Source organism: Acanthochromis polyacanthus, chromosome 1, assembly GCF_021347895.1.
Source record: "Acanthochromis polyacanthus isolate Apoly-LR-REF ecotype Palm Island chromosome 1, KAUST_Apoly_ChrSc, whole genome shotgun sequence".
In the NCBI taxonomy this organism is placed as follows: Eukaryota; Metazoa; Chordata; class Actinopteri; family Pomacentridae; genus Acanthochromis; species Acanthochromis polyacanthus.
The window spans coordinates 12641014-12666377 of NC_067113.1; the positions used below are offsets into that span (position 1 = coordinate 12641014).

Consider the following 25364-nt stretch of genomic DNA (forward strand, 5'->3'; position numbering starts at 1 on the left):
TACAGAAGAGTCATTTATTACTCCATTAGAAGAAATACAAAGATGGCAGAGAAACTGTGATTGCATTAGTCCTCTGAAATGTAGAAATAATGAATGCTGCTCGCACCAGGAAAATCCCCACATCAATGTAAATGGTGACTGCCGAGTAGATGGGGAGGGGGGACACACCAGTTTACGTGCCTTGAAATATCCAGCAAGTTTTAATTCCTAGTTTCACAAGTTAAGGCTCAATTTGCTACACCGGGGCTATTGGAAACATGAGACACTAAAGGAGTAATCCTCCAATCAGGACCGACAAGTTCAGCACGTCATTACTCTCATTCTGGATATCTGTGTAAATGCTCTGGGGCTACGTCACAATTCTCCTAGCAACTGTGGCTGATGTTCTCAAGTGGATGTGCACTAACAATAGCCACATTCAAGATATAACAATTGGCTTTGTGTACTGGACACCTCAACAGGCAAATAGGACAGCAACACTATGATCAGCTAGCAAGCAGATTCTTGTATGAAGCAGTAAATAAACTCATTATTTTTCCTTTTCTCTAATGTCTGTAAGTTATATGTGAAGCCGGAGCCAGAAGATGGCTAGCATAGCTTAGCAGGTAAAAGAAAGAGACAGCATGCCTGACTAATCCTGCTTTTATTGTTCACTAATTAATGTCGTTTGTTTAATCAGTTCAACAAAAGCAGAGAAACAGTCCTTGACAGAGCACACATAACCCATAGTTTTGCCACTTTTGTTTGTGTCAAACTTTAATGAACAAGTTACACTTTAATTACTGAGTGTCAAAGGTGCAGATATAATAATTTCTGAACTTTGGCAAGAGCCAGGCTGGCTGCCTTCCCCTGCTTCCTTCATTTTAAGCCAGACTAAGCTCTGTCGCTTCACATATAACAAACAGATATGAGAGAGGGATCAATTCTCTAATGTCACTCTTGGCAAGCAAAGAAAAGACCTATTGCCAGTTAAAATCTTTAGAAAATTAACTGAATTCTGCTTCTGTTGCATCGGCACTGAAGATCCAAGATCCAATATGGCTGCCTGAGCATGCTTTATTTGCAAACTTGAATTAAGAACTTAAGAACTATGAACTTGTTCTTCTGCTTAAATTTTTTGAGTTACTATTTGGTGTGCCTCTAGTATTGCTGATTCTTTTCAATCCATCTCTGGTAAATTCAAAAGATGTGACTGTGTTAGCAGAGGCCGAAAGAAAAGAAGCGAAGCATGGCGTACTAGTTGAATTTGCCCTGAGCTCCACCAGACCATAGACAACAACTAGTAAGCCAGTGAAAGCTCTGGGTGAGCCAGAGTTTAAAACAGGCCCAATGGCAAGCCAGCCCACTAAGTGACACCAAATCTCATAAATACTTTGTTATATTTCCTCCAGAGGATACAGTTTTCACTAATAAAGCAATCCACATTTGTTATAAGACACATTCAAGTACTTCCATTTAGATTGAGGAACCGATATTTAATTCAAAAACCATGAGAGCTGCACTCATGCTGAGTTCGAGGAGTGGTGCCTCTTGATTTGAGATGCGTGTTTTGAGTGTGTTTTTGTGTGTGAGACCCAGAGTTGCTGGGTGTCTGGAAAAGTCCAGTCCTTGCTGCGTTCCGCTCCGGCCTACATTTGGCTCAGGAAATGAGCGCGTCCGTTGTCCTCCAGGCGGCGGGTGAGGATCTCGCAGCCGGTCTCCGTCACCAACAGAGTGTGTTCGAACTGAGCCGAGCGCTTCCCGTCTCTGGTCACTGCCGTCCAGCCGTCAGGCCACGTCTCGTCTTGCCAGCCACCTGAGATACCACAGACACAGATGCACTCTCTGGCTTTGGCTTACATACCATCAATAAAACAGAACAGTGGAAACAAACTCTCCAAGACTGGCAAGGACTCACTAGATACCTGTCAGGTATAAAATGTCTTCTAAGACCAGTTTTAAAGCCTGACTGGGTCTCACACACCTCTGAACCCCGGAGAGTTCATTAACAGCTACAACTTGTCTCATAAGTCTCAGCTCAAGTGGGAACTTGACAAAGTTATTGGCACTGAGGGAAGTTCAGCTGTTTAACAAACTTGCTTTCAGGTGAGTTTTTTATGTTTGTTGCCTGCCCAAGAAATTCATGAATCTCCGAATCTGGTTAGATAAACTGAAAAATGAAGAGCAGGGCTCCAGACTAACTTTTTTTCCGAGGAGCACAGTGGCCCTTAACTTACAATTTTAGGAGCACAAGCAGAAAATTTAGGGGCGCACAGTCCAATGGTAGCATTATGTAAGTTTTGTTCTTTTTGAAATGTTAGTTGTTAAAGGTGACTACCTTCAAAAAGTGTAATGACATGTTGACATGTTGAGTAGGTGTCTCTTAATTTTTAGCAAGCCCCCATGGCCTACAGAGTAGGGAAACACCTGGGGATGTTTGTGGGGCACTAGCTACATGCAGAGGTCTTGTTTACCAACTCACAGCTCTCTGGTATGTCTAGAGGCTGAGAATTAACCACTTAAAGATGCAAAAAAAAAACCACTGGTGAGGCTTTTTATAGCCCAAATTCTGAAAATTTCAGACCCCCACAACTCAGCAACTATTTGAGCTACAGACCTACAATTTTGCATAGAAAGTACTTTTGTGACTATCTAATGGCATACAAATTTAGGACTAATTTGAAAATGGTGCGGCAACCACCATCTGGTGAAAACACACAGAATGACCCCCGTTCCCTTCAGGCTTTTATTTTGAAGGCATATTTTAATGCAACGGGATTTTATTTTGTAACCATGTCAATGGCACAGGAAGTGTTTCTCTAAGAAGAGGTTTCTTGACATGACAAAGACGCTGCTGAAAAGTCCGAAAATTCAGGCAAAGATGAAAGAAAACGGTTCCATGCTGTTGCTGTCTAGCAAAGGATGTGTTTAAACTTAGAAGCAGCTGGAATGGAGACAAGGAGGGAAGGAAAGGAAGATGAATTTGTTTTCAAAATAAGGCTGAACGTAAATAAAGGCTTTGTGAAACATCAGGAGCTTCACTGTTATTCGCCCCCACTCTCACACACATTGGCCCGCCTTCTTCTTCTCTGGTGTTCGTCTCCTTTCTTCTTCTTTTGGAGTTAATGTTGGTTGGTAAACTAGCTCATTTGCGCATTACTGTCTACTGGGCTGAAGTGTGGAGCAGAAGTTTGCAAGCAACAAAAAATATTCAACAGTAATTTTAAAAAATTGGCAAATTTACTGGTCGCACATGCGAGTAGATGAAAAATTTACTCACATTCGCTCAAATTTTGGTCGCAAAATGCGACCATTTAGTTGCGGTCTGGAGCCCTGAAGAGTTTCCTTAAGGGCTGAGAAATTTCGATTTCTAAAGCCAAATAAAACACTTTATATCCTTACTGGATTATCTGTGGACTACACTGCAACAAAGCTGAAAACACCTTTTCTTTGCTAACAAAATTTTGACCTATATGGTTTCCATAGAACTGCAAAGTTTTGTCCAATATTGTACTTTCCATTCTGGTTATACTGTCTCTTGACAGCGATATTTGTTTTACATAACGATTATAATTCTGCAACTTGTTTAATTAAGGCAATGATATTTTCGTATCAATACAATGAGGTTTATCTCTATAAATATTAATATTCATACAAAGGCTACACTCACCTTCACATATCATGGGCTCAATGGTGAATACATGGCCAGGCTTCATAACTCCAACTGCTTTATTTTCTGTATAATTAAGGAGGACAGAAATCATATTTTTGCAAGGAAAAATATATTTGACAGTGATTTTCACAGGTTTAGGGCTTTGATGATGGCAGGTATGGGGCTACTCACTGGCATAATGTGGCACATTGGGAGCGGTGTGGAAAAGTCTGTGGATGCCGTGGCCACAGTAGCTTCGCACCACAGAGAAACCATTGGCCTGAGCATGCTTCTGGATGATATTACCTAACTCTCTGTATCGAATTCCAGGTTTCACTGAGGACATGGAAGAAAAGGGCAAAGGAATACATGTCAACGCTCATAATAATTATTTAAGAGTTTAATAAAATGATGGTTTTTTTCACCAAAATGAAAGATTTCAGGCAAAAATGCCAAACATTAGCTGATACCAGCATTACACTATGTTAGACAATACTGAACTAAATGTCTGGGTTTTGGATAGTTACCTGGACAAACTAAGACATTTGTAGATGTCTTTGTTGGACTGTAGGAAATTTTAACCTGTTTTTACTATTTTGGATATTTTACAGGTTGTAAAATAATTATTCAAATTAACTGATAATGGAGAAAATCATCAGTTGCTTCCTTATTTTCAAGCACACTGCATGATCTGCAACAGCAGTAGAGGTCCCCATTTGTCATGCAAATGTAGATGATCAAAATCTGCAATTTCCTAAGCACTTTAAGGATTCTTTGTCCAGGTTACCTTAAAGATGTAATGGGAAACATTAAAAAACAGCAACCTGTCCAAGATCAAGAACAACTCGTCAATTACAACACACTCTAAAACGTAGGTGCACTCTAGTGGACAAATTAAGTAATGCCAATATTGTTTCCCAAAATTGGGATTCTTGCACTGCAAATTCTGCTTACTCGTCTGGACAAAATATATTGATATGTATATATCTGCATAAAGATGACAGTCTGAAATCCCAAGCTGCATCTTTATCTAGATGTGGAAGATGTGACGTTTATTTATTGTGGACAATTCTTTGGAATAGATCTGCTTTTCAGAGGAATTATACAGATGGAGTCATTAAGGAGATAATAGCACAGTCTAACTTTTTCTTACTCAACCTGACCTTAGCAAAATCATGACTGGTAAGACAGCAAAGAGGACGCTCACTGGATGCAGTAAGCATCCTGGAGGTGAAAGATATTTTGGAAACAGCAGACACTATGGTGAAAAACATCGAACGTTATGGGACGGAACGAATATTCGGATATTCATCTTTAATAGGGCCCGAATATCCGGAGACCAGAAACCACTATTTGGGCCAGCCCTAGTTGCCTGTGCAGAAATCAAAAAGACAAAGCTAGATTTCTCCTCTTTTACAAATTAATTTAATAAGTTATTTTTCTTGCTATACAGTACAGTTTATGCTGCCAGTCTTGCTAAACCTATTGTTGCGCTCTGTGTGATGTTGACCCTACACGTCAACATCTGGCAGCATGACATAAGAGTCATGTTATCCATCGATGTTGAAACTTAAGAGGAGGAAATTTTCATGCTCCTTTTCTAGTTTTTAATACCCACAACTACGTATCTGTGTAACAAACAACCGTCTGACTAAAGAAATAGAACATCAGTCGGTGACTATGTGCCTTCTGATAGAAGCTACGTCATGGTCAATAATTATTATGCAGGAAATCTTGCAGGATGAAAACCAGACAAGTGTTAAAGCAGTGGAGATTCGAATAATCACTTCTGAGTGAAAATAAAATGAACCGATCATGTGGTCACAATCTGCGGGGAAAATTGTGATCATTGATTGCCATTCTGCCCTAAAAGGCTCCCGTGATCTTTTGGTGCGATCACCTACCTTTGTCGCTCAGACCTCACTGCAATGTCTGAACAGTCAAATACTGTGGCTACAGTAGTAGCTGAGCAAGAAACCCATCAGTCGCTTCCTGTACGAGCGGACAAAACACCAACACCACTGCGTGAAGTTAGAAAAAGAAAAGAAAATATGCCGCAGTACCTACCAGAGTCAATGGCTTGCATAAGGCATTCATATGTAGTCTGAACCAGTTTCTTTGCTCCTTCTTCCACCTCTCCGACAAAGAAGGTTTCGTTGAGGTCACCATGGAAACCGTTGTGGTAGACGGTAATGTCCACTGTGAACGTGTGGGAGGGTGAATACGTCAGAGCCATTGTGTTGCATGACAAGCTACATTCTATTACGTTGAACACAAAGCAAACACCACTATGAATAACCTACCTAGAGCATTTAGTAATGGTAGGTAACACATTTTTTAGATAGCATATACATCTGCAAGGCCAAATAAAACGTCCCTTTTTAAAAAATTGCTGACAAAATTGGAACTGGGACTTTTCCCACTTAAGGAGAAATATAGAGAGCAGAGAATCTGGCTAGCAAAGCCCCACTGGTAAAGGTTAATGAAACAATTTGTCTTGTCGGGCCACGCAGCGAGAGATGAGTTGCTGGCAAGCACTCCCATCAGACACTCTGAGGGGAGTGGCGGATGGAAGACATCACCTGAGCAGAAATACTCACTAAGAACCTAAAATTGGCCAAACTCCTGCTGACACCATTTCAGGATGCTGGGACGACCATTTGTCATGGAAGAGAGATCTTTCTCCTCCTGCTCTTGTTAATAAAACATTTCCCTCCATCCAAACTTAGATTAACTATTCCTAGAACTTGGTTTGACACAGAGATTATGACGATATATATTTTTTTAAATTGGTGTTTAAAAACTGGAGATTTAAGGACAGGTCAATGCTACGTTGGTTGAAAAATCTACAACAGGGTTTCCTACCGACGAAAATAAAGAATAAACCATTAGAGTTGTGATAGATATGAGAAGCAGTATAGTGCAATGAGCCCACCATTGAGGATATCTCCTTCTTGCAGTGGTCTTCTGTCCGGTATGCCATGACAGATGACTTCATTAACAGATGTGCAGCAGGATTTGGGGAAGTTGTAGTAGTTGAGAGGGGAGGGATAGCAGTTCCTTGCTGTACAGGCCTAAACCGACAAAGAATGTTGGTTACAAAGACAGCAGTGAGGTTACAAGTAAGTAAATCAAAATTGGAGAACATGTAGCTGCCCAACATACATGAACACAGCCACAGTGTAGTCTCAAATCACAACTCTGTATTGGTATCCAGTAGCCTTACAGGGTGAACTGTGTGTTTCATATACATATGAGATGAGTGATTGACCATCTGTATGGAAGTCAGGATACTATAAAAAAGCAGCAGAAGTTGAACTGATGTTCCATAGCAGGGGCATCTGTTTACATGTAGCAACTCCATCTTGCATTATTTATCAACAGTGTCTGTTCCGCACCACTTATTAAATCGACTAAACAAGACTAGGTGTCTACAGCCATGTTAGCTGCTCTGCGAGGCTCCACACAGTGACAGCTGTGCTTTAAGTCAAATGCTAACGTCAGCATGTAAACACACTCACACTGACAGCATTAACAGATATGTTTCCTGTGGTATTTTAAGAATATTAATATGCTAGCACTTAATAATTAGCACTCAACACAAAGTAAAGCTGTGGCTGATGATGAACTGTCATCACAATTTTGACAACTTACTGGAAATGGTAATTCATCAAACAGTGGTTTACACATTTTACTCAAAGCCAAAGATGTCAGAAAAGTCAACAGAATACAAGCATCTGGAAGACACTTCATCTTGAGATCACAAACGTCAAACAAAGTGTGGCAATCCATCAATCAGTAGCTGAGTTTTTAAATCTTCATCTGTCAGTCATGAAAACTTAAAATTACTCTGCTTTGAATAATAAATTGTGTCTCATATATTTTTTCTTAGGTCTGGGCAATGCAACTGAAAAATATGCCAAGATAAAGTGTTACAAATCCTTTGACACTGACAATTATTAACAATAATTTTATATAATAAAGACCTGGAGAAAAGGGGTTTATTTTGAATGTAATCGCCTTACTTTGAATTTAGCACCTCAGCCCGTTTGCCAAGCTTCATGGGTAATAATGGTAAAAATGAAAAGCGCTCAATAAGTAAAAATGGATACAGGAATCATCTCATCTTGATACACATTAAACAACAAAAGCACTTAAAACTCTGAAGGTGTAAAGGCGAAGACCAGGGTGAAGCAGCAGCATACACTGAGTTTAAGGTTCCCGATGGCTGGCCTGGACTGGGTGTCATCAGAGAGGGACCCTTACATTGGACTCTACACACACCCTGACCTCAAGTTAGGTGGAGGTGATGGATGACATAGAGTTGTGGGCAACTACCAGTCCACACCACATCCAGCCTCCACTAGGGAAGGTCTGTGGATGGGGGTGAGTAGAGGCCGAGGCCGGGAGACGTGTATGGAAGCCACAGGGAGTGCAATGGAGGGCAAAGGGGCTAACTATCAATGTATTAGGGGCTGTGTATGAGCCAGGGGGGAAGCCCGCTTAGCGTTACTTCATGGAAACAACCTTTTTCACATTGGTTATGTGCTCAAACATTCTATCAAACAATTTTCTTACTGCTACTGATGAAGTGTCCATTGCCCAGGCCGAGTTTTTCTCATAAAAAAGTTAATTTAACGTTGTCTCCTCATTTTCAAAATCTTTCAAATCCTGAATCTTTGAATATGTAAATATTGTCCATGTTAAAAATGACTTTAATTTAAATGTCATTTAAGTGTAAAAATGTAAACAAAATCTCTCCTACTTCCCCTAGAAACCTGTGTATCACACTTGTAAAAGTTACCTTTCAGTTACCTACAACTGTTCTTCTCTGTGCATGTCCTAAAACAACACATTGCAATACATTGAAACATTATGTGTTTATGCGTAGCCAACCCAAAGACAAAACATTCCAGGCTTTACAACCCATTGGTGTGTGTCTATATACATTACCAGATGCACAGCGTGGTCAATTTCCTCTGTTGTTACACCCGGTTTCACCATCACAGCTGCAATGTCCAGGACTTCTCGTGCCAGCTGCAAAGAGCACATGTGTCAAAGCTGAACTGCAACAAATGGAAACACCATGAAGGCAGCCATAGAATATTGCATTACTTTGCACACGACCCTCATGCCTTCAATGTCCTCAGGGGATAGGATCTTGATCTGCGATGTTCCCTTCAAAACCTGCTCAGACTCAGACATCCCTATGGGAAGAAAATAAGAACAGACAACTGCCATCACTCACATGTCAACACTCAGTAAAGATGATGAGCTCTTTAAACTAATATATTGTGAGTAAAAGCAGCTGCTGTCAGTCTATCAATTTCCAGACTGTCACAGCTGGATTCACATTCTCCTAATCAATTTTGTTCTTCTATCAAAAGTGACAGTTGAATAAATCATCTGTTACTGAGAAGGTACTCTGCAAAATTTTAACTGCTACCAAACACAAGAAGATGCCAATGTTGCTGCTTTACATCAAGGTAATCATGTCCATCTGTAATATCCTTTAAGTTTTACCTTCTGTGATGTCTGACTCCTGACAGCTACAACAGGTCAATTAGTTGACAATTAATTCAAATCATGACCGGACTATGAACTTCAAGATATTTTTCTTTATGAATGAATCAACAGAAACAGCTTTGCACATCTGCAGAAAACCCTACTCTCTACAGCAGAAGCCGAGCCTACTCTCAGAAAGTCGTGGCTGGTGCGAGCTGTCGCTATAAAAGTTTAATTGCTACATACATATTCTCTTTGTTTATATGACAGGAACGCCATTTTTGACGTATCAGAGGAAGCCTGCTGATGTTGAGGAGTTCAACTTTATACTGCTCACGCGGTGTGTCACCAGCAGCCCGTGCACTTGGATCACAGAGAAGAATTGTCTTTTGAGCTGCAGTGGTCAAAGAAAGGGCTTCTAATAATGTCACCAACTTGTTTTTCATCCTGAAAAGGTGTAGACTTTTAGGACCTTTCTTTACTACCTCTGACAAGGGAGAGTTTTTACTACCCATTTCCAAATTTCAGGTTTTTTTCTACTTTTACGAAGGGTAAATATTTTTAGTTATTCTGCAAATGTCAACAAAAACTAAAAATGTATAAACTGCAATTTACGGCAGAGCTGCTGTTTTGGATTGCATGCCATTGCAAAGGTATTCCTAACAAAAGTGGGTATTGAGTGCGTGCTGTTTATACATTACATAATACATAGAGCTCCTGTTTTGATATTTTCCAGCCTAACTCATGAATATCCAACAAACATAAAAGCATCTTGCAGTGCTACGGAGCTGCTGCTGCAGAAACTACACTACAGCTTCAGCATCTGAGCAGAGGCAGACTAATGACAATCACACTGTCGACTCAGGAGAACAGAGCAGGACTGTTACATGGAGAACAACAGAAGCACAGGTGTCAGGTGGTCGAGTCAGGTTGGCAATAAATGATGCAACTAGTAATCCAGCTACAGATTCAACAAGATCCAGACATTATTAATGGACTGGAAAGAGCACACAAACGTGTTGGTCAAAGCACTCACGTCATCAAGAATGGGAAAAATCTATAATTTATTAACTCAACGAGATGATCGCTGGATGAACATGAACCGTTTCCTAGCAACAAAGACATGAGACAGGTTTGTGTACAATTCAAACACAGCCCTCCTTTTGACCCGAAGAGTCTACAGTGTGAGTGCAATAATCAATTGGACGTACTTACGCTTTGATTCACTCGCTCAAAAAAGAAGCAAAGCATGTGAAAATTCCAGTGCGCACAATATAATGTCTTTATAAGTGTTAGGCCAACTTCCTTTTAGTTTATCAGGGTAAGAAGCTATGTTTTCTATGTAATTTTAAAAAAAACACTTCGGAGTTGACTGGAGCTCAATAGCAGAGATAAGCTGGGAAACATGAGCCTGGCACAATTGTGCTTCATTCCCTGAATAGGCATCACAGAAGAATGAAAGGAGACTGTAACCATGACTACCTGAGTATGGATCTATGCAGTTAGATGACAAGGATGTAGAAGTTGCCATGGTTGCACAATGAATGGCTTGCCCAGAGAAATAAATGTAAAATAAGGCAGGTTAGAGTTATCACAATGTGTGATAATATACACAGAAGAAGCAGGCTGGTCATAAAAAACACAGCATGACGGCAAACCTGTCAGCAGGTTTACTTTCCCCTGCAGTAATTCAAACACCAATGGTGGACAGAGATCATAGTGAGATATTACTGGGCTGTTTTACAGATCAAAATTGGTCTTAGCTTTGAATAAAATGTCAGCAGTAGGAATGTGCCTACAAGATATTCAATGATTCTTAAATGTTAAAAGACCAAAAAGGGAACTGAGAAATTGCACTCATGCCTTGTATATGAATTCCCAGAAACCACCACCTTGTTGAAAGCCCCACTGAACAATATTTTTATGGAAATACTAACTCAAAGTCACTGTAGTAAAATAATCCTAGTGCTGCCAACTCCAACTGTGAGCAAACATGTAATTCTGCAACTGTCAACAGCTTTCATTCATTTTCTCAATCTGCATCAAATGCATGAGCTCAGCTGCAAATTGCTGGTTTTGAAGGACAGCATACCACAGCTGCACAGGTTTCGTTGTACTTAGGTGAAATTATCAATGAAATAGTGTCCGAGACTGATAGTGAACTACTCAATTTCAATTACAACTAAACTTGCACAATAGCTGATCTTGATCTTCTTTCAGTTCTAACTTCCGATATGTCGACAGGTCTGCTCATGGTTATTATGCTTGTGTGTAGTTCTCCAGCCAATGGCACAAGACATCTGTGTATTCATGCAAAAATGATAGAAAACACATGCATGAATGAGCGCACACCGAGAGAGGCTTTCGACAGGTTCATGCTCAAAATGGGCACCAAGTTATCAAATCTTTACCATTAGGGACCAATTGTATGAACAATTAATGCGGCCAAGAGCAATAGATGTTGTAGCGGCCCAACAATCTGGTCTTGAATCATGTGCACTTTCAGTGATTACTCATCTACCACCATCATAGACACAGACTCCATTAGATGTAGCTATACAAATTAAAGTCCTACTGACAATGTGGTCGCTGGGTGACAATTGTTTTTTCAGCTTTTCCATGATTACCACACAACAGACCTCTTAAATATGAAGACAGTTTAAAGCCCCACCTAAGCCCAAGTTCATTACATTCCACAGTGTGGATGTACGGGGACTAGAAAGGGTATTTAATATATCAAGACATTTTTCTTAACAAATGGTAAGAAATAACAATACACCCAGGAAAATACCGGAACTGAACATAGCAAACATATAAACATATTTATAATCTTTAGAATAATTATAAAAAAAGTACAAAGGTGTTAAACTGATAATATATTACATTTAACAGCATTATTTGAAAGAAAATATAGATAAAATGGAATTTCCCTGCGCACTGAACATGTGCAAGACAGTTTGTAAAAAGAAAGTTAAATATTTCAAAATAGATGATGAGCCAATATGAGGAACTGGAAATACATTCCCATTAGAAAGAGACATGGCTACCTCTGGGATGATCAGCATAGTCGGGTCTGTGGATGTCACCAGGCACAGGCCTCATTGGAGTCTACATTAGGGACAGGGAGATAACAGACAGCTTACATCACCAAATTCACAAATATCAGCATTTACATAAGAAAATAACTGAAGCAAGTCACAAGCTTAATTCCATGACAGTCTCTGTGTTTTCTTTTGACACATTCAAACAGATATGCACCAACAGGCATGAGAACAGGGCTTTGTTTGGGATTTTTCTAGGCATTAAAATATATGATATGGTATGCAGCTGTGTCTGTCACCACTTCATTTTTCTTTTCATGATTCACACATACAAAATATGTGCAAATACTAAAGAACTAACCAGTGGGTAGTGAGGGCGTAGTTTTCCTGTGTAGCGGTAGCCAGACCATGGGTCTGTGTTGATGTCTCTTTCCACACAGTTCTTAGACTCATTCTGGTTCTTGTCTTCCTCTGGAAAAAAAACAACAGCACAAGGTCTCTAAAGCATCTGGCACCACCGCATCAGTTCAAACAACTCTGAAATGAACATGTATGATTAAAGTTGTTTCTACGAGCTCTATCTATAATTTGTGTGTGTGTGTGTGTGTATATATATATACATATATATATACATACACATATATATATATATATGTGTGTGTGTGTGTACATGTTTATCTATACCAGTGGGGACGTCAACCTGACTATTTGCTATATAGGTAGGGACTTGTCTTACGGTGGGGACCTAAAATGAGGTCCCCACGGGTGGCAACAGTGTTTTCTTGGCCATGTTGTTGTTACTAAAAAATGTAAAAGTGCAAAAACGTTTCTTTAGGGTTACGCATTGTTTTGGTGTTGGTTAAGGTTAGGGGTTAGATATGAATGGGAGTCAATGGTAAGTCCCCACTGGAATGGCAAACCAGACATACGTGTGTGTGTGTGTGTGTGTGTGTGTGTGTGTGTGTGTGTGTGTGTGTGTGTGTGTGTGTGTACTTGTTTCTGCTATACAGGTGGGGACTTTGACCTGACTATTTGCTATAAAGGTGGGGACTTGTCTTACGGTGGGGACCTAAAATGAGGTCCCCACGGGTGGCAACACCGTTTTCTTGGCCATATTGTTGTTAATAAAAAATGTAAAAGTGCAAAAACGCTTGTTTAGGGTTAGGCATTGATTTGGTGATGGTTAAGGTTAGGGTTAGGGTAAGGGTTCGGAGTTAGATATGAATGGGAGTCAATGGTAAGTCCCCACCGGTATAGAAAAACAAACATGTGTGTATGTGTGTGTGTGTGTGTGTGTGTGTGTGTGTGTGTGTGTGTGTGTGTGTGTGTGTGTGTAAATATAATTCAACCTATTTATAAAAAGTGATCAGTGATACCTACTGGCTTTTTTGTGCAGCAGCTTGTGAGACGCCCAGCTTCCTTTGAAACATTCCTTGAAAATGAAATAGAAAATCATTAATAATACTGTCCAAACTGTGCTTGATACACAATCCAAAGAAACTCAGCTAAACTTAGGGCTGCAACTAACTTTTTTATTTCAGTATAATTCAACTCATTTTCTAATTTTGATTAGTTTTTTTTTAGACATAAAATTCTAGGAAATTGTGTCTCTCTATTCCTCAAAGCCCAAGATAGCCTTTTCAAATTCCTTTAAATATTAGCTTAAAGCTAACTCTGGTACAATGGAAACATTTATGTTTAATCTTGTACATGGTCCCTTTTTAAATAAACTGATAATAATAATAATAATTAACTGTTACAATTAACTTTCTTTTCAACATTGCTTCTGCAGTAACAAAGGATTACTATAGCGAGGTGTACCACAGGAGGTGCCCTAGTGATAGATGCTAGGGACTGACTGTTTATCAGCCTTGGGGATTATTGAATTGCATATATAAATCAATATATATCAAAATGAGCTACTTTTCCATCACTTCTCTCTATCTGCTCTCACCACTCTGTGATTTCGAGTAATGTCCCAGTTCTCTTTTAATCAAACATATAAAAAGCATTTCAACGTACTTTTCTTTATTACTTTTCAATTACTGATCTCCTTGATTAGTAAAAACTGGCATTGACCCACAAAACAGGACGTGTACATATCAGACACATGAACATAGCTGTATCATTTTTGATTTTTCTTTTTCAGTATGTTGCGTTTCTATATTTTTGACGATAAAGGTATGTACTCCTTCTGAGACTGCTTTTTTAATCAACATTGGTCCAGAAAAACCATATCAGTCACCCAGTAATAAAGACTTTATATCTAATATATGTCTCTATATGTATATTTGTTATGATCAGTCTACAATGTAATTATTTAACTCATTTTAGGAAAATTACCAGAAAAGAGATACAGGCAATGCAGAGAATAGGATCAAATTGCACAGCCAAAAGTGCCATCACAGTGAAGACCTTTAGGGCCAAATAGCATGGCACCACAAGACAACTTACATTAAGTTACATTAGCGTTGTGGTAAGATTGTCACCTAACCCGTCTATTTATAAATATTTTGAAAGTGCATTACATTAGATGCACTCAAAACCGGCCCCCTCTGCAAAGAGTGAACTTGTGGTAGTTTCGTATCTATTGGTAGACATATTTCCTAATGTGACATCAGCCACAAAACAGTAACCACAAAGTTCATCAACACAATATCCACTCGGTGCAAACCCCATGAAGTATTCTAGCACAACATGCAATATTTCTGAAAGTACTACATGCGGTTACGTTACTCAAATAAAGTCCTGCTCAGCTGATTATCTGTATAACTAGTGGAGAGTAACTTCTGTTTAGCCCTGCAGGACATGCGTGATATTCAGCCAAGTATGGGATAAACAGGACAACTTCAAATTGACACATTTTTCAGTTGGGTTTGGCCTCGTGGGAAAGAAAGTACCAGGATGAGGGTCAAACATCGTGGTACTAGTGATCCCTGTAGCACTTTACAACTCAAGTTTAAGTTCCTATATCTACTGCATGATTAAACTTCTTTCACAACATCTAGTATTTCATAGTGTTTTACCCTGTCAGATACATAACTTCACATCGTGAGCTTTAAGTCTAAGCAAGTACGTTTTTATCACTTACTTTAGCCAATTGGTAGCTAGCTAAACGTTTCTCTCGGCCTACTGTTACACAGATAGCATCGGTTACAATCACTGGCTGCATTGTTTATCTTCAGAAGACTGTATACGGTTACACAACCACAACACGTTTGTTAACGTTTAGCAAATGCGTTATTAGCGGTGTACCTAGCACCTACAACACACATGCCTGCGTAGCCTGACAGTTAGTTAGCAGCCTCGTGATAACACAGAGGGCCCAGGTGTATGGCTACAGCCGCCATGTAAGCCAAGCAAAGCGAAAAAACGGCAGTACCTGTGAACAGAAATAGGAGCCTTGAATACCAAGCTTGATACATGTGGGACACTGAAGTTTGGCGTCCTTACTGCAGCCCTCTGTCTCACACTCCCTTCTAGCTTCGGTGCTCGCCATGCCTTCGTCTGCAGGAGGGGTGGAGTCGGCGACAAGCAGCCGGCCAGTGGCGGCACACTGCGCATGTGCATTGCGACGCCGTTACGTTGACACAGCTCGGTCCAATCAACAGAAACTTTCGAAACAGAGATTTAAAATGGCGACAGCCCAGCAACCGGTGAGCACTTTCTGTGAAGAACATATCAAAACATATGGGGTGCTTCTTGCTTATATTACGGATCGTAACGACATTTAAAGTTTATATACAAATTTCAAACAGTAGTACATTAATGTTAATTGACAGTTGCTGCATTTATACGTGTTGTTTTGAGCAGTTTCAAGTTTGTCTTCTGTGCCTCGACCGAGGCGTAAAAGAGGAATGTCTGTGTATGGAGATCTCCCAACTTTAAGGCTGACGTTACTGCTAACCAACGTGCTGTTGACTTCTGCGACGAGAACCACACAAACGTCCATTACTAAATTAGGCACTTTGATGTTGTTTAGATGTTGGTTATAGAACTACACCAAACAAGTGATTTTCAAGAAACTTATGGTTATTTATTAAAATGCCAAAAAAATCGGCACGTGGTGTAATACATGATATACAGGCAGGAGATCGTTTTGTAGGTAAAAATGTAACTGTCAGAATTGGTTGACTCTGCTCCTTTCTGACCTCTACGATGCAACATTAGCTAATTTGTTGCAAAGGCTAACGTAGATGATGATGAACGGCTTCAGGGGCGAATTCATAATTCATATTTCGTTTTCTTTAAAAAAAAACGGTATTTGCTGTCCGTGACGTTTGGTAAAATACAAGCCGAAAGTAGGATTGGCGTCAATTTTTGTTGTTTTCGGGTCTTAAGGTCATGTTATAGAAAAAATGAAACTTAGTACCAAGCTCGGAAGAGCAAAATTGTAAGATGTGGAAAATACGCAATGTTTCGTTAAACAACAAACGTCGTGAAAGTTGGACGATTACATTCCCAAAGTTTATTAGCTTAAGTTAGCCAGCCAAACTTGTGCTTCACATTAGAGACAAATGCTTTCCAGATGTTTATGTCAGGTTTAATTGTTGAACGCTTCTGTTGCAGAATTAATTTCGGTTGTTATTAATTTCGGACTATGATCTCTGTCCACCATTGGTGTTTCACAGTAACAAAATGGTATTTCTGGACTTATTTGTACCACCATGTAAACTAGCCACAGTGGCTAAATGATTTAACAAGTGGAAAGCTGTTGTTAAAGCCCATGCAGCTATTAGGGACACTAGAAATCACACATTTTTCACTGTGAATTGAAAACCCTCTGCCTTCCTCCCTAGTAGCATCTTTTTCCACTTTGTTTTTTAGGAAACCAACCCAAGTCCCCCCCAGCCTGATGAAGATGGAGCTGAGGAACCTGGACAGGAGATTGTGAGCCCAGAGACCTACATGAAACACCCCCTTCAGAACAGGTCAGGGTCTGCAAACTGAAGTTTGTTTAGAGACAGCAAGTTTACTAAAGGCAAGCAGTAAAACACAGGGAGGAATTTGACAAAATGATGTGGCGAGTCCAAAGGTCCCTCTTTGTAGCATTAAAGAATCAGCTTAACATTGCAGAACTTAATGTACCGTACTGTGTACTTTTGTGAGAAAGCAGACAAACACATTTGTGTACTTTTGTGAGAAAGCAGACAAAAGCAGCCTATTGGTTCTTAAAGACTGGTTTTTAGGGTGAAAAATATCAGTCTTGTATAACTATTGGTTGTCTGCTTGTAAATATTTTAATTCTCCAATTAATAATAGAGTAATTATTAATAGATTACTACTACATTTAGTTTAAGTCACAATAATTGTGACTTAAACTATATAATATACAAACAATACAAGTTTTATTATACAATAAAGCTTTATTTAATGTATGTACAGACCTGATCAAAATCTTAAGACCAGTTGAAAAATTGCGAGAATTTACCTTTTGCACATTTGGATCTTAATGAGGTTTTAAGTAGAGCTACAATATGCAAAAGCAAGAAGGGGGAGTATGACAAAAAGCACTTTGAAACAGTGATTTATTGAAAACAACAAGTAAACTGAAATAGGCTGTTTATCAATTTTGTATCAATTTTGATCATCCTACATATATCCCTTCCTACTTGATCTGCTGACCTCTAACTCCACAACTGAGCAGGGGACCTTAGACCGATCTTCAGTGCCAAGTTTGATTATCCTGACTTCAGCACTTGCAGAGATATCTGACCGGACATACATACTTACCCAGCCAGATACCGAAGCGAATGCAGTAACCCTGCTGACGTACGTCAGGCGTGGTTAACTAATAGCTGCTTATCAAACTGTTAAAATCACTATGAGCCTACTTTATTAATTCATAATATAATTCCCTATATGCTAAAAAAAATGCTGGTCGTATGTGGCAATAATGTAACTACTAATTTACTTTTAAAACAGTAAAAAAATGTATACACACACACACACACACAAACATATACATATATATATATATATATATATATATACACACACACACACACACTGTATATATATCCCAACAGTTTCGATGAAGCTCAGGACTCAACCAGGATGGTCATTTTGTAACAAATGATTTAACTGCAGCTGACAAACTGTGACTGTGTGACAGCTCACCTGTCTGAAAGGAAAGTATACAACGTGACTTGCCATTCAATCCTGTCTGCACGCTGGGAATAGTTTCTACTTATAAGTAAGTCATTAATTTCCTGCTGTTACACATATTGAAATGGGCGCAGCTCGCTTGCTTTGGACATACTCAGAGGAAAGACTCCTTCAAGCAGCTGGATGCAGCAAACTAAACTTCGACTCCTGTTAACACTTTGCAAAACGAGGATTACATTCATTATTGGTGACTCTCAATAAGCTGAATGCCGAATGTAGGACTGGCTTCATTGCAGTAAAGTTTATTTACTCTAACAATGAACACGACGGAGTTACGTGATGATCAGCGTCTGTCTGTCTGTTTGTCAGTTTGTTTGTTTGTGTGTTTGTTAGCAACATTACTCAAAAATGGACTAACAGATTTGGATGAAATTTTTAGGGAAGGTCAGAAATGACACAAGGGCCAAGTGGTTAGATTTTGGCAGTCATGCAGCTCATAGTCTGGATCCATGGATTTGTTGAATATTTCTGTATTGCGAGATAGCACGCCGCCACTGTAACTATGACAAGTGAACGCTGCAGCTACTGCATGCTGACAATCACAGGATTGCGATCCTACTAAAAACCATCTTAACGGGACTTATCAATCGGAAATCACACAAAGAACAATTGATTAAATTGTAGCAGTGTTTCCGAGTCCTATCAGTTCCTGCCGCCCGCTACATATTTGGTCACACAATTCGGTATCTGTACACAACGTGCACATGCATAACATACACCTGTACTCAGTGCAAGGGAATTTTTTATTCAAGATTTCGTCCAACAGAAATCATGCAATGACTGAGCAACTTTAGTAGAGTACTGCGCTCTCTGAGTGCTTTTTTTTATACGTTTCACTTTGTATCCCAATAGATGTGAAATAGTTAAGCAAAGTGAATGAGACAGGTGTCAGCACAGTGCGTCTTTTTGTACTCTTTGCAATGCTTTTGGACCAAAGGCGGTGCTGAAATGTCAGTAACGTTTTCTCTAAACCCCCTCACAGAACTTTAAGTATGTATTTGTGTGTGCCTATGTGTTAATGAAACTGCATGTATTTCAGGCTTGTGTCGTGTTGAAAGCACTATAGAAATGTTTCTAGATTAAACTAACTTAAGACTGACATTGCGACTTTTATGGAAAAGAGACAAGGGTGTTCATTCAGACACAATGCCATTCATTCTGATTAATGAAAAAGTCTGAAAGAGGCTTAATAGTAGCTACAGTACTAATGCTTGTCCAGTTTTCAGGCTGAATCATAAAAAAATACATGCAAGTAAAATTACATGAAAATACATATGATTGACTGATTATATTTCAATGATTTCTTTAGTTCTGTCCAGTTAATTTGATATTTCATTTTGATATTTATAGATTTATAGTGATATTAAATTGTGCCCGTTGATAGTGACTCAGCACTGTTACAGCACTGTGCCCATATGTGTTTGTATTTTTCACGTCTTAACGTGGATTTTAAAGGGATGTATTCTGCTCTTGACTGGAGGCTCTTTATTTCCCTGCAGTAAGACTGTAATAGTCTGCTGATCTGTCCAGAGTGGTTCAGAGATTTTCTATCAAACTGTGCTGAGTTCCAGCTCTCTTCTGTGGTGAATATAAATAAACAATGAGTGAATATTTCATGTATATCTAAATTCCACAAGGGTGTTTATGTCCAAAGGGGTCAAATAGAAAAGCCAAACTTAAGAAAGCCAGTCAGCTAAAAGAAAAGTCTGATCCTAAACACTTTAGTTGTGTATCTCAGTGTCTCAGTTGTGAGACTTAAAAAATATTGATGAGGAGAAAGGCATACAGTGACTAAAATACCTTTGTTTTTCTTTATTGACTCAGATAAACTAGTCTGCAATACAGTAGAAACAACATAACCATAGCAAAATGATTAATTTTTTTTCATTCACACATTTGTTTTTAGTGGCCTTGGGCACTCTCACAGCATGCACTGGAAGTCAAAGAAACACCCTGCTGAGGGACTGCAAAGGGCTCCAGACTAACTTTTTTATATTGATTGTACCTAAGTTAGATGCACCAAAACTTTTTCACTGCAAATGATGCATTGTAAACATTCCTATGCACATAAATATGTAGGTAAGCTTTAAATGACTGTAAACAGGAATATAGGTGCAGATAAATGTTTGGAAGGTATTGTGTTTAAGCCATTCTTTTTCATAAGGATCATCTGGGACTTCAAGTTACTTCAAGGTAGCTCTTCTTTGGCTATATTATAAGCCATGTTACATTTTTATCATCATTTCTGTCTCCTCACTGCTGTAGTTTGACACTGACTGGTGCTGAAGCGCCGTCAGGAGGCAGTGTGCTCTGTTGGCCACACACCTGCATAGGCTGAGTTTCTTGGGGACATTGTACTTGTTTAATGTTTTTAATTTCATAACATTGACCTGCAAAAGCACTGTTCCGAGCCCACATGTTTAGAACTTATGGTGTTGCGTGGTGCAATGTGATGATGTGCATGCAAAGACTCATGCAGCTGAGAGCCAGAAAGTGTCACAGGTTGTTTCCTGAAGCTGCAATTCACCGATGCCCCCTAAACACCTGTATGCCATTATACACAGTAGATGCTACAGGGCAGCAGGGGACAGAGAAGCCTCTTGTCCCCAGCCAGTTATTCATAATTCAGACAGATGTTTTGCCAAATATTAATTGGCTTAGAAAGATTAAAATATTGTAAAGTTTTATCTACCTGGGCCTGCCGCTCAGAGAAACACAAACAGACCTGCTAAAATATCAGGCTTGCCAATGCGACCAGTGAAAATGTTTAGTGGTACTTGACAGATTTTTATCACAAGCAGCCAAATGGTCTCCTGCTGCATAATGTGTACTGGCTCAGATTATGGCCTATAATCAAACATTGAGCTCTTTCACGGACAAGTGAACAAGGAAAACGCACACTCCGCCATAAACCAAAGCTGTCAGACTGTATTATATATTAGCTTTTCACACAGTCTGCCATGCTTATTCTGTTTTACTGAACGGAATTTAACATGTATAATTTGACTTATTCTCTCCTCTTTTGGCGTTTATTTGGACTGTTCTCTCGTTTCAAAGCACCCACTGACAGACCAGCTGCTTTAATTGCTTTCTAATAATTCCAGCAGTCACACTTCCTTTTATGATTCTTCAGCCTAAAGAGTTTCTGGCAGTTGTGGAGCTGTAAGAGGATTTAGCTTTGAACAAGTCTGACACAGCGTCACATGTAATTGGACCAAAAGAGTGAAGGCATGACTTACTGAACAGTTTGCATTGGCATCATCCAGGCGCTTCCATACGTCGCCCTTTTACTCCAAAGATCAATAGCTTTGGTTACTTTTGTTTGCCTCATGTACATAATTAGAGGTTTGTTGCATGTATGCACATTTATTTGTTTCTGTTTCCAACAGATGGTCTCTGTGGTTCTTCAAGAATGACAAGAGCAAAACATGGCAGGCCAACCTGCGACTCATCTCTAAATTTGACACGGTTGAAGATTTCTGGGCGTAAGAAGCAATCAATCTCTGTTTTTCTTTACTTTCATGGATCACTTGAAGCAGTAAAATGTCATGACTCCACACTGTTTTTTGAAATACTGTTGAATCTGCAAGCAAAACTGTTTTGTTAGTTCTGTGCTCTTTATTTCAGCCTCTACAACCATATCCAGTTGTCAAGCAACCTCATGTCAGGCTGTGACTACTCCCTTTTTAAAGTATGTGTGATTTATTTACCATTTATGAACATATACAGGCAGTCCATATTCTGTATTCAACTATATAGACAAGGACAAATGTTGAACCAGTGAAACAAACACTTAGACAGCTATAAAGCACCTTTCCTTTAAACTAAATGATTACTTTGTGTTTATATTTTCATGAGGTGTTTGTGTTCATTTAATGTGTTAATACAGACATTTGATTTTGCAAAGTCAACAAAGGACAGTTGCACAGAAAGGAAAAAGTCAGCCTTTGGCAGTTAATTGTTTTTTTTTACAGCAATTGTCATTGAACTGAAAATCTAATATAGAGTTTATATGACCAGCCTATCAATAAAGCAAATTTGCAAGATTTTTACAACAGCAGAATCAAATATAGCTTCAGCAAACAGGACTAAATTGCAGAGACAAGACTTCCAGGAAAAACAACAGCATCTTTTCTGTAGAGATGACAAACAAAGGTAGAAGATGGCCATAGTTTTCTCTGACTGCATCAGCCTCCACTGACACAGAGCTAATCAGCTTTAAAGAGCTCATTGAAGCAGATGTAATGAATGAAGTTCTGTAATTTCAATGACAAAAAGCAACCAGCGGTCACTGATTGTGCTCTTTCTGAGGTAGGGGATGATGATAATTGAAAAAGAAGTCATCCAACATTGTTATTTGGGACCGTCTTGTTAAAATCTTTTCTTTCAGGGAGGTTAGTTCATTAGCACCTGGGTTAAAGTTACACAAACTTTGCATTGGGAAATCTTCTGAAATTATGAACTTTTTACACAAAACTGCAAGCTGAACCATAAGACAACCTTGGGAAGATTGTCAATGTGTATAAACAAATATTTCACCACATTCACCGGACATGTGTAAGTTTTAGATAATTCGTTAGTATTCCAGATGCAAGATTCTGCTATTTAACAGTTGGAAAGATTCCTTTCTTGCAGTCAGTGTTGAAATCGGGCTAAAGTGTCACTTTTAGAGGATGTTTGTGGCAATGTGGTGGTTTGGGATGTGTATTGACAGTTTGAATCATTGCTTCAGGATGGCATTGAACCCATGTGGGAGGATGAGAGGAACAAGCGTGGCGGACGCTGGCTGATCACACTCACCAAGCAGCAGAGGAGATTAGACCTGGACCGCTTCTGGCTGGAAACTGTAGGTTTAACTCTGGCTGCTTTGCTTTGTATCCTGTTATTCAAACTCAGTGACACTATTAATCATTTCTTTAGCCTCTCTCCAAAGAGAGGCTAAAGTGGTGCAGTTCATTACCTGCTGGCAGTCATAATGAGCTGCACCACTCTCTCATTACAGTTGTTGACTGTGGAAATGGACGATTACATCCTTTCTCATACTTTTTATAAACTGTATGAAACCACTTATCAGATAGCTTTAGTTTTTCTTCCTGTCTGTGTCATCCATCTGTTATCTAAGAAAACATACTATTGCCAGGACTTTATCTTGTGAGGGATCACAACCCACTCAAACGAGAACAACTGAAAATTGGCTTGCTTGCTGCCAAGCCTGCAGTCCACACAGTGTTGTGTTGAGTTTTCTTGCTGCTCTAAAGGTCGCTGACAGTGGTACACAGACATCGAGCTAGCAATGACTTGCTACTGAGCAAACACTACTTACTGTTCTGTTAATACTGTGGCCACTGAAGGAAGGGGTTGCTTCCTCTTTTACTGAAATTCATAATAATTATATTATCATATTTTATGTTGTGGACAAAAAATGTTTTAATGATTTTTGGCATTTTTTTGAGATTTTAGAATGCTTGGTACCGATCCAGGTCCTTTATGGATATCTGCTAGAAAAAATAGTTACAGGACAAAGGTTGTGAATGCAAAGTCACCATTTTCTACCATTTGTAGTCCCAATTCCAATCTCCAAACTCAGTCTCACACATTTTAAGACACATTCCCGCTCCACATGAGAGAGCTTAGGCCTGTCACGCCTTCAACCCTTAAGTGCATTATGCCTCTGATACCTTTTGTTCTTACTTTTATACTCCTCTACTGGGAGGTTGATCTTTCAGCATCTGGCTGCTCACTGTTGTGATTATTCATTGCACATTTGTAGAAGGGCTTGTATTTTCTGTCAAATATCTACATAGGATTTACAGGTGTTCATGGCTTTCCTGACTTTGGTGATTTGCTAAAATATACACTACCATTCAAAAGTTTAGGGTCACCCAAACAATTTCATGTTTTCCATGGAAACGCACACTTTTATTCATGTGCTAACATAATTGCACAATGGTTTTCTAATCATCAATTAGCCTTTCAACATGATTAGCTAACACAATGTACCATTAGAACTCAGGAGTGATGGTTGCTAGAAATGGGGCTCTATATCCCTATATGGATATTCCATTAAAAATCAGCCATTTCAAGTTAGAATAGTCTTTCATAATGTCTACACTGTATTTCGGAATGATTTAATGTTATTTTCATTGAAAAAATGCTTTTCTTTAAAAATAAAGATATTCCTAAGTGAAATCAACTTTTGAACGGTAGTGTATTAATGTTCTAATGTTATGAAACTGGTAACTGGAAAGCTTGTAAAACATGAAAACGGAAGTCCAAATTCATATTAGTGTTGATATGGTGATGCATGTTTTCAAGTAAAAGGTGCTCATGACACAGGGTTTCCTTCATCCCTTTTCAGTCCTTCCAGGATTTTGCAGGTGTTTTTCGTGATTGTTGCGTCCGAAAATGCCTGAATTCGCGGCAGCTTTTCTAAAAAAAATTGTGATAAAACTTGCGATGTTTTAAGCTTATTTATTGTGATGAAATTGCGGGAGACAGTGACAATTGCTAAAAAGCTGCATTTTTTCCAGTTTGTAGAACATGTTTCAACGCTGTAATGGACAACATTTATTCCGAAATTACTTATTTAACGTTCCAACCCATTTCCACAAAAGCTGGCACACCATGGTGGGAAATTAGCAGCAGCCAGATCCTGGTTTAACATGACGTGGTTGGTAGATTTGCGGCACAAAATGATAATTTACTGTTGAATTAATCCTATTTGGACATATCTGTCAGTGGCTTAAAAAGTTAATTTCACTTCCTGGCACACACGTGTTCACACACACACACACACGCTCACGGCTTGTCACGTCAACTAACAAGAACAGCACTGAGAGAGCGCAGTCCTCCACCAAGACTGTTCATTACCTGACCTCACACTGAACACAGTTTTGTGTGTTCTGCATGTGTACATACCGAATCGTGTGACCTAAACATGTAGCGGCCATAGATGGGAATTGATGGGACTCAGAAACACCCCCACAATTTAATCAATTATTCCTTGTATCATTTCCGAT

The 25364-nt window shown here is 39.2% G+C and overlaps 3 protein-coding genes across 4 annotated transcripts in view; 2 read left to right on the forward strand and 1 right to left on the reverse strand.

Annotated features, from left to right (window-relative positions):
- metap1 (methionyl aminopeptidase 1) lies at positions 1 to 15723 on the reverse strand. Its single transcript, XM_022200983.2, has 11 exons — positions 15560 to 15723; positions 13558 to 13609; positions 12539 to 12648; positions 12184 to 12244; positions 8747 to 8838; positions 8585 to 8668; positions 6567 to 6705; positions 5699 to 5830; positions 3824 to 3967; positions 3650 to 3715; positions 1 to 1795 (listed from the first exon to the last, which is right to left on the reverse strand). Exons 1-11 carry the CDS (start codon positions 15674 to 15676, stop codon positions 1629 to 1631), a joined length of 1164 nt encoding a protein of 387 aa, XP_022056675.1. The 5' UTR covers positions 15677 to 15723; the 3' UTR covers positions 1 to 1628.
- The window catches only part of LOC110955846 (alcohol dehydrogenase 1-like), a 322968-nt gene that overhangs the window by 164838 nt on the left and 132766 nt on the right, over positions 1 to 25364 (forward strand). The gene's annotated exons all lie outside the window — the stretch shown is intronic.
- Positions 15675 to 25364, forward strand: part of eif4eb (eukaryotic translation initiation factor 4eb) — a 13598-nt gene continuing 3908 nt past the window's right edge. The window contains exons 1-5 of the mRNA XM_022200984.2: positions 15675 to 15833; positions 17005 to 17108; positions 21735 to 21830; positions 21973 to 22036; positions 23078 to 23191. Of these exons, the coding sequence (XP_022056676.2) occupies positions 15675 to 15833; positions 17005 to 17108; positions 21735 to 21830; positions 21973 to 22036; positions 23078 to 23191 (537 nt within the window). The remainder of the gene's footprint in view (positions 15834 to 17004; positions 17109 to 21734; positions 21831 to 21972; positions 22037 to 23077; positions 23192 to 25364) is intronic.

What these genes read in the sequence shown, in the direction of transcription:
- metap1 (XM_022200983.2), bottom strand. Translation starts at nt 15,676, where the DNA reads ATGGCGAGCACCGAAGCTAGAAGGGAGTGTGAGACAGAGGGCTGCAGT. An exon ending in GCTCCTATTTCTGTTCACAG is followed by an intron (nt 13,610 to 15,559) that starts GTACTGCCGTTT and finishes TTCATTTTCAAG; the next exon opens with GAATGTTTCAAAGGAAGCTG. An exon ending in GCTGCTGCACAAAAAAGCCA is followed by an intron (nt 12,649 to 13,557) that starts GTAGGTATCACT and finishes TTTTTTTTCCAG; the next exon opens with AGGAAGACAAGAACCAGAAT.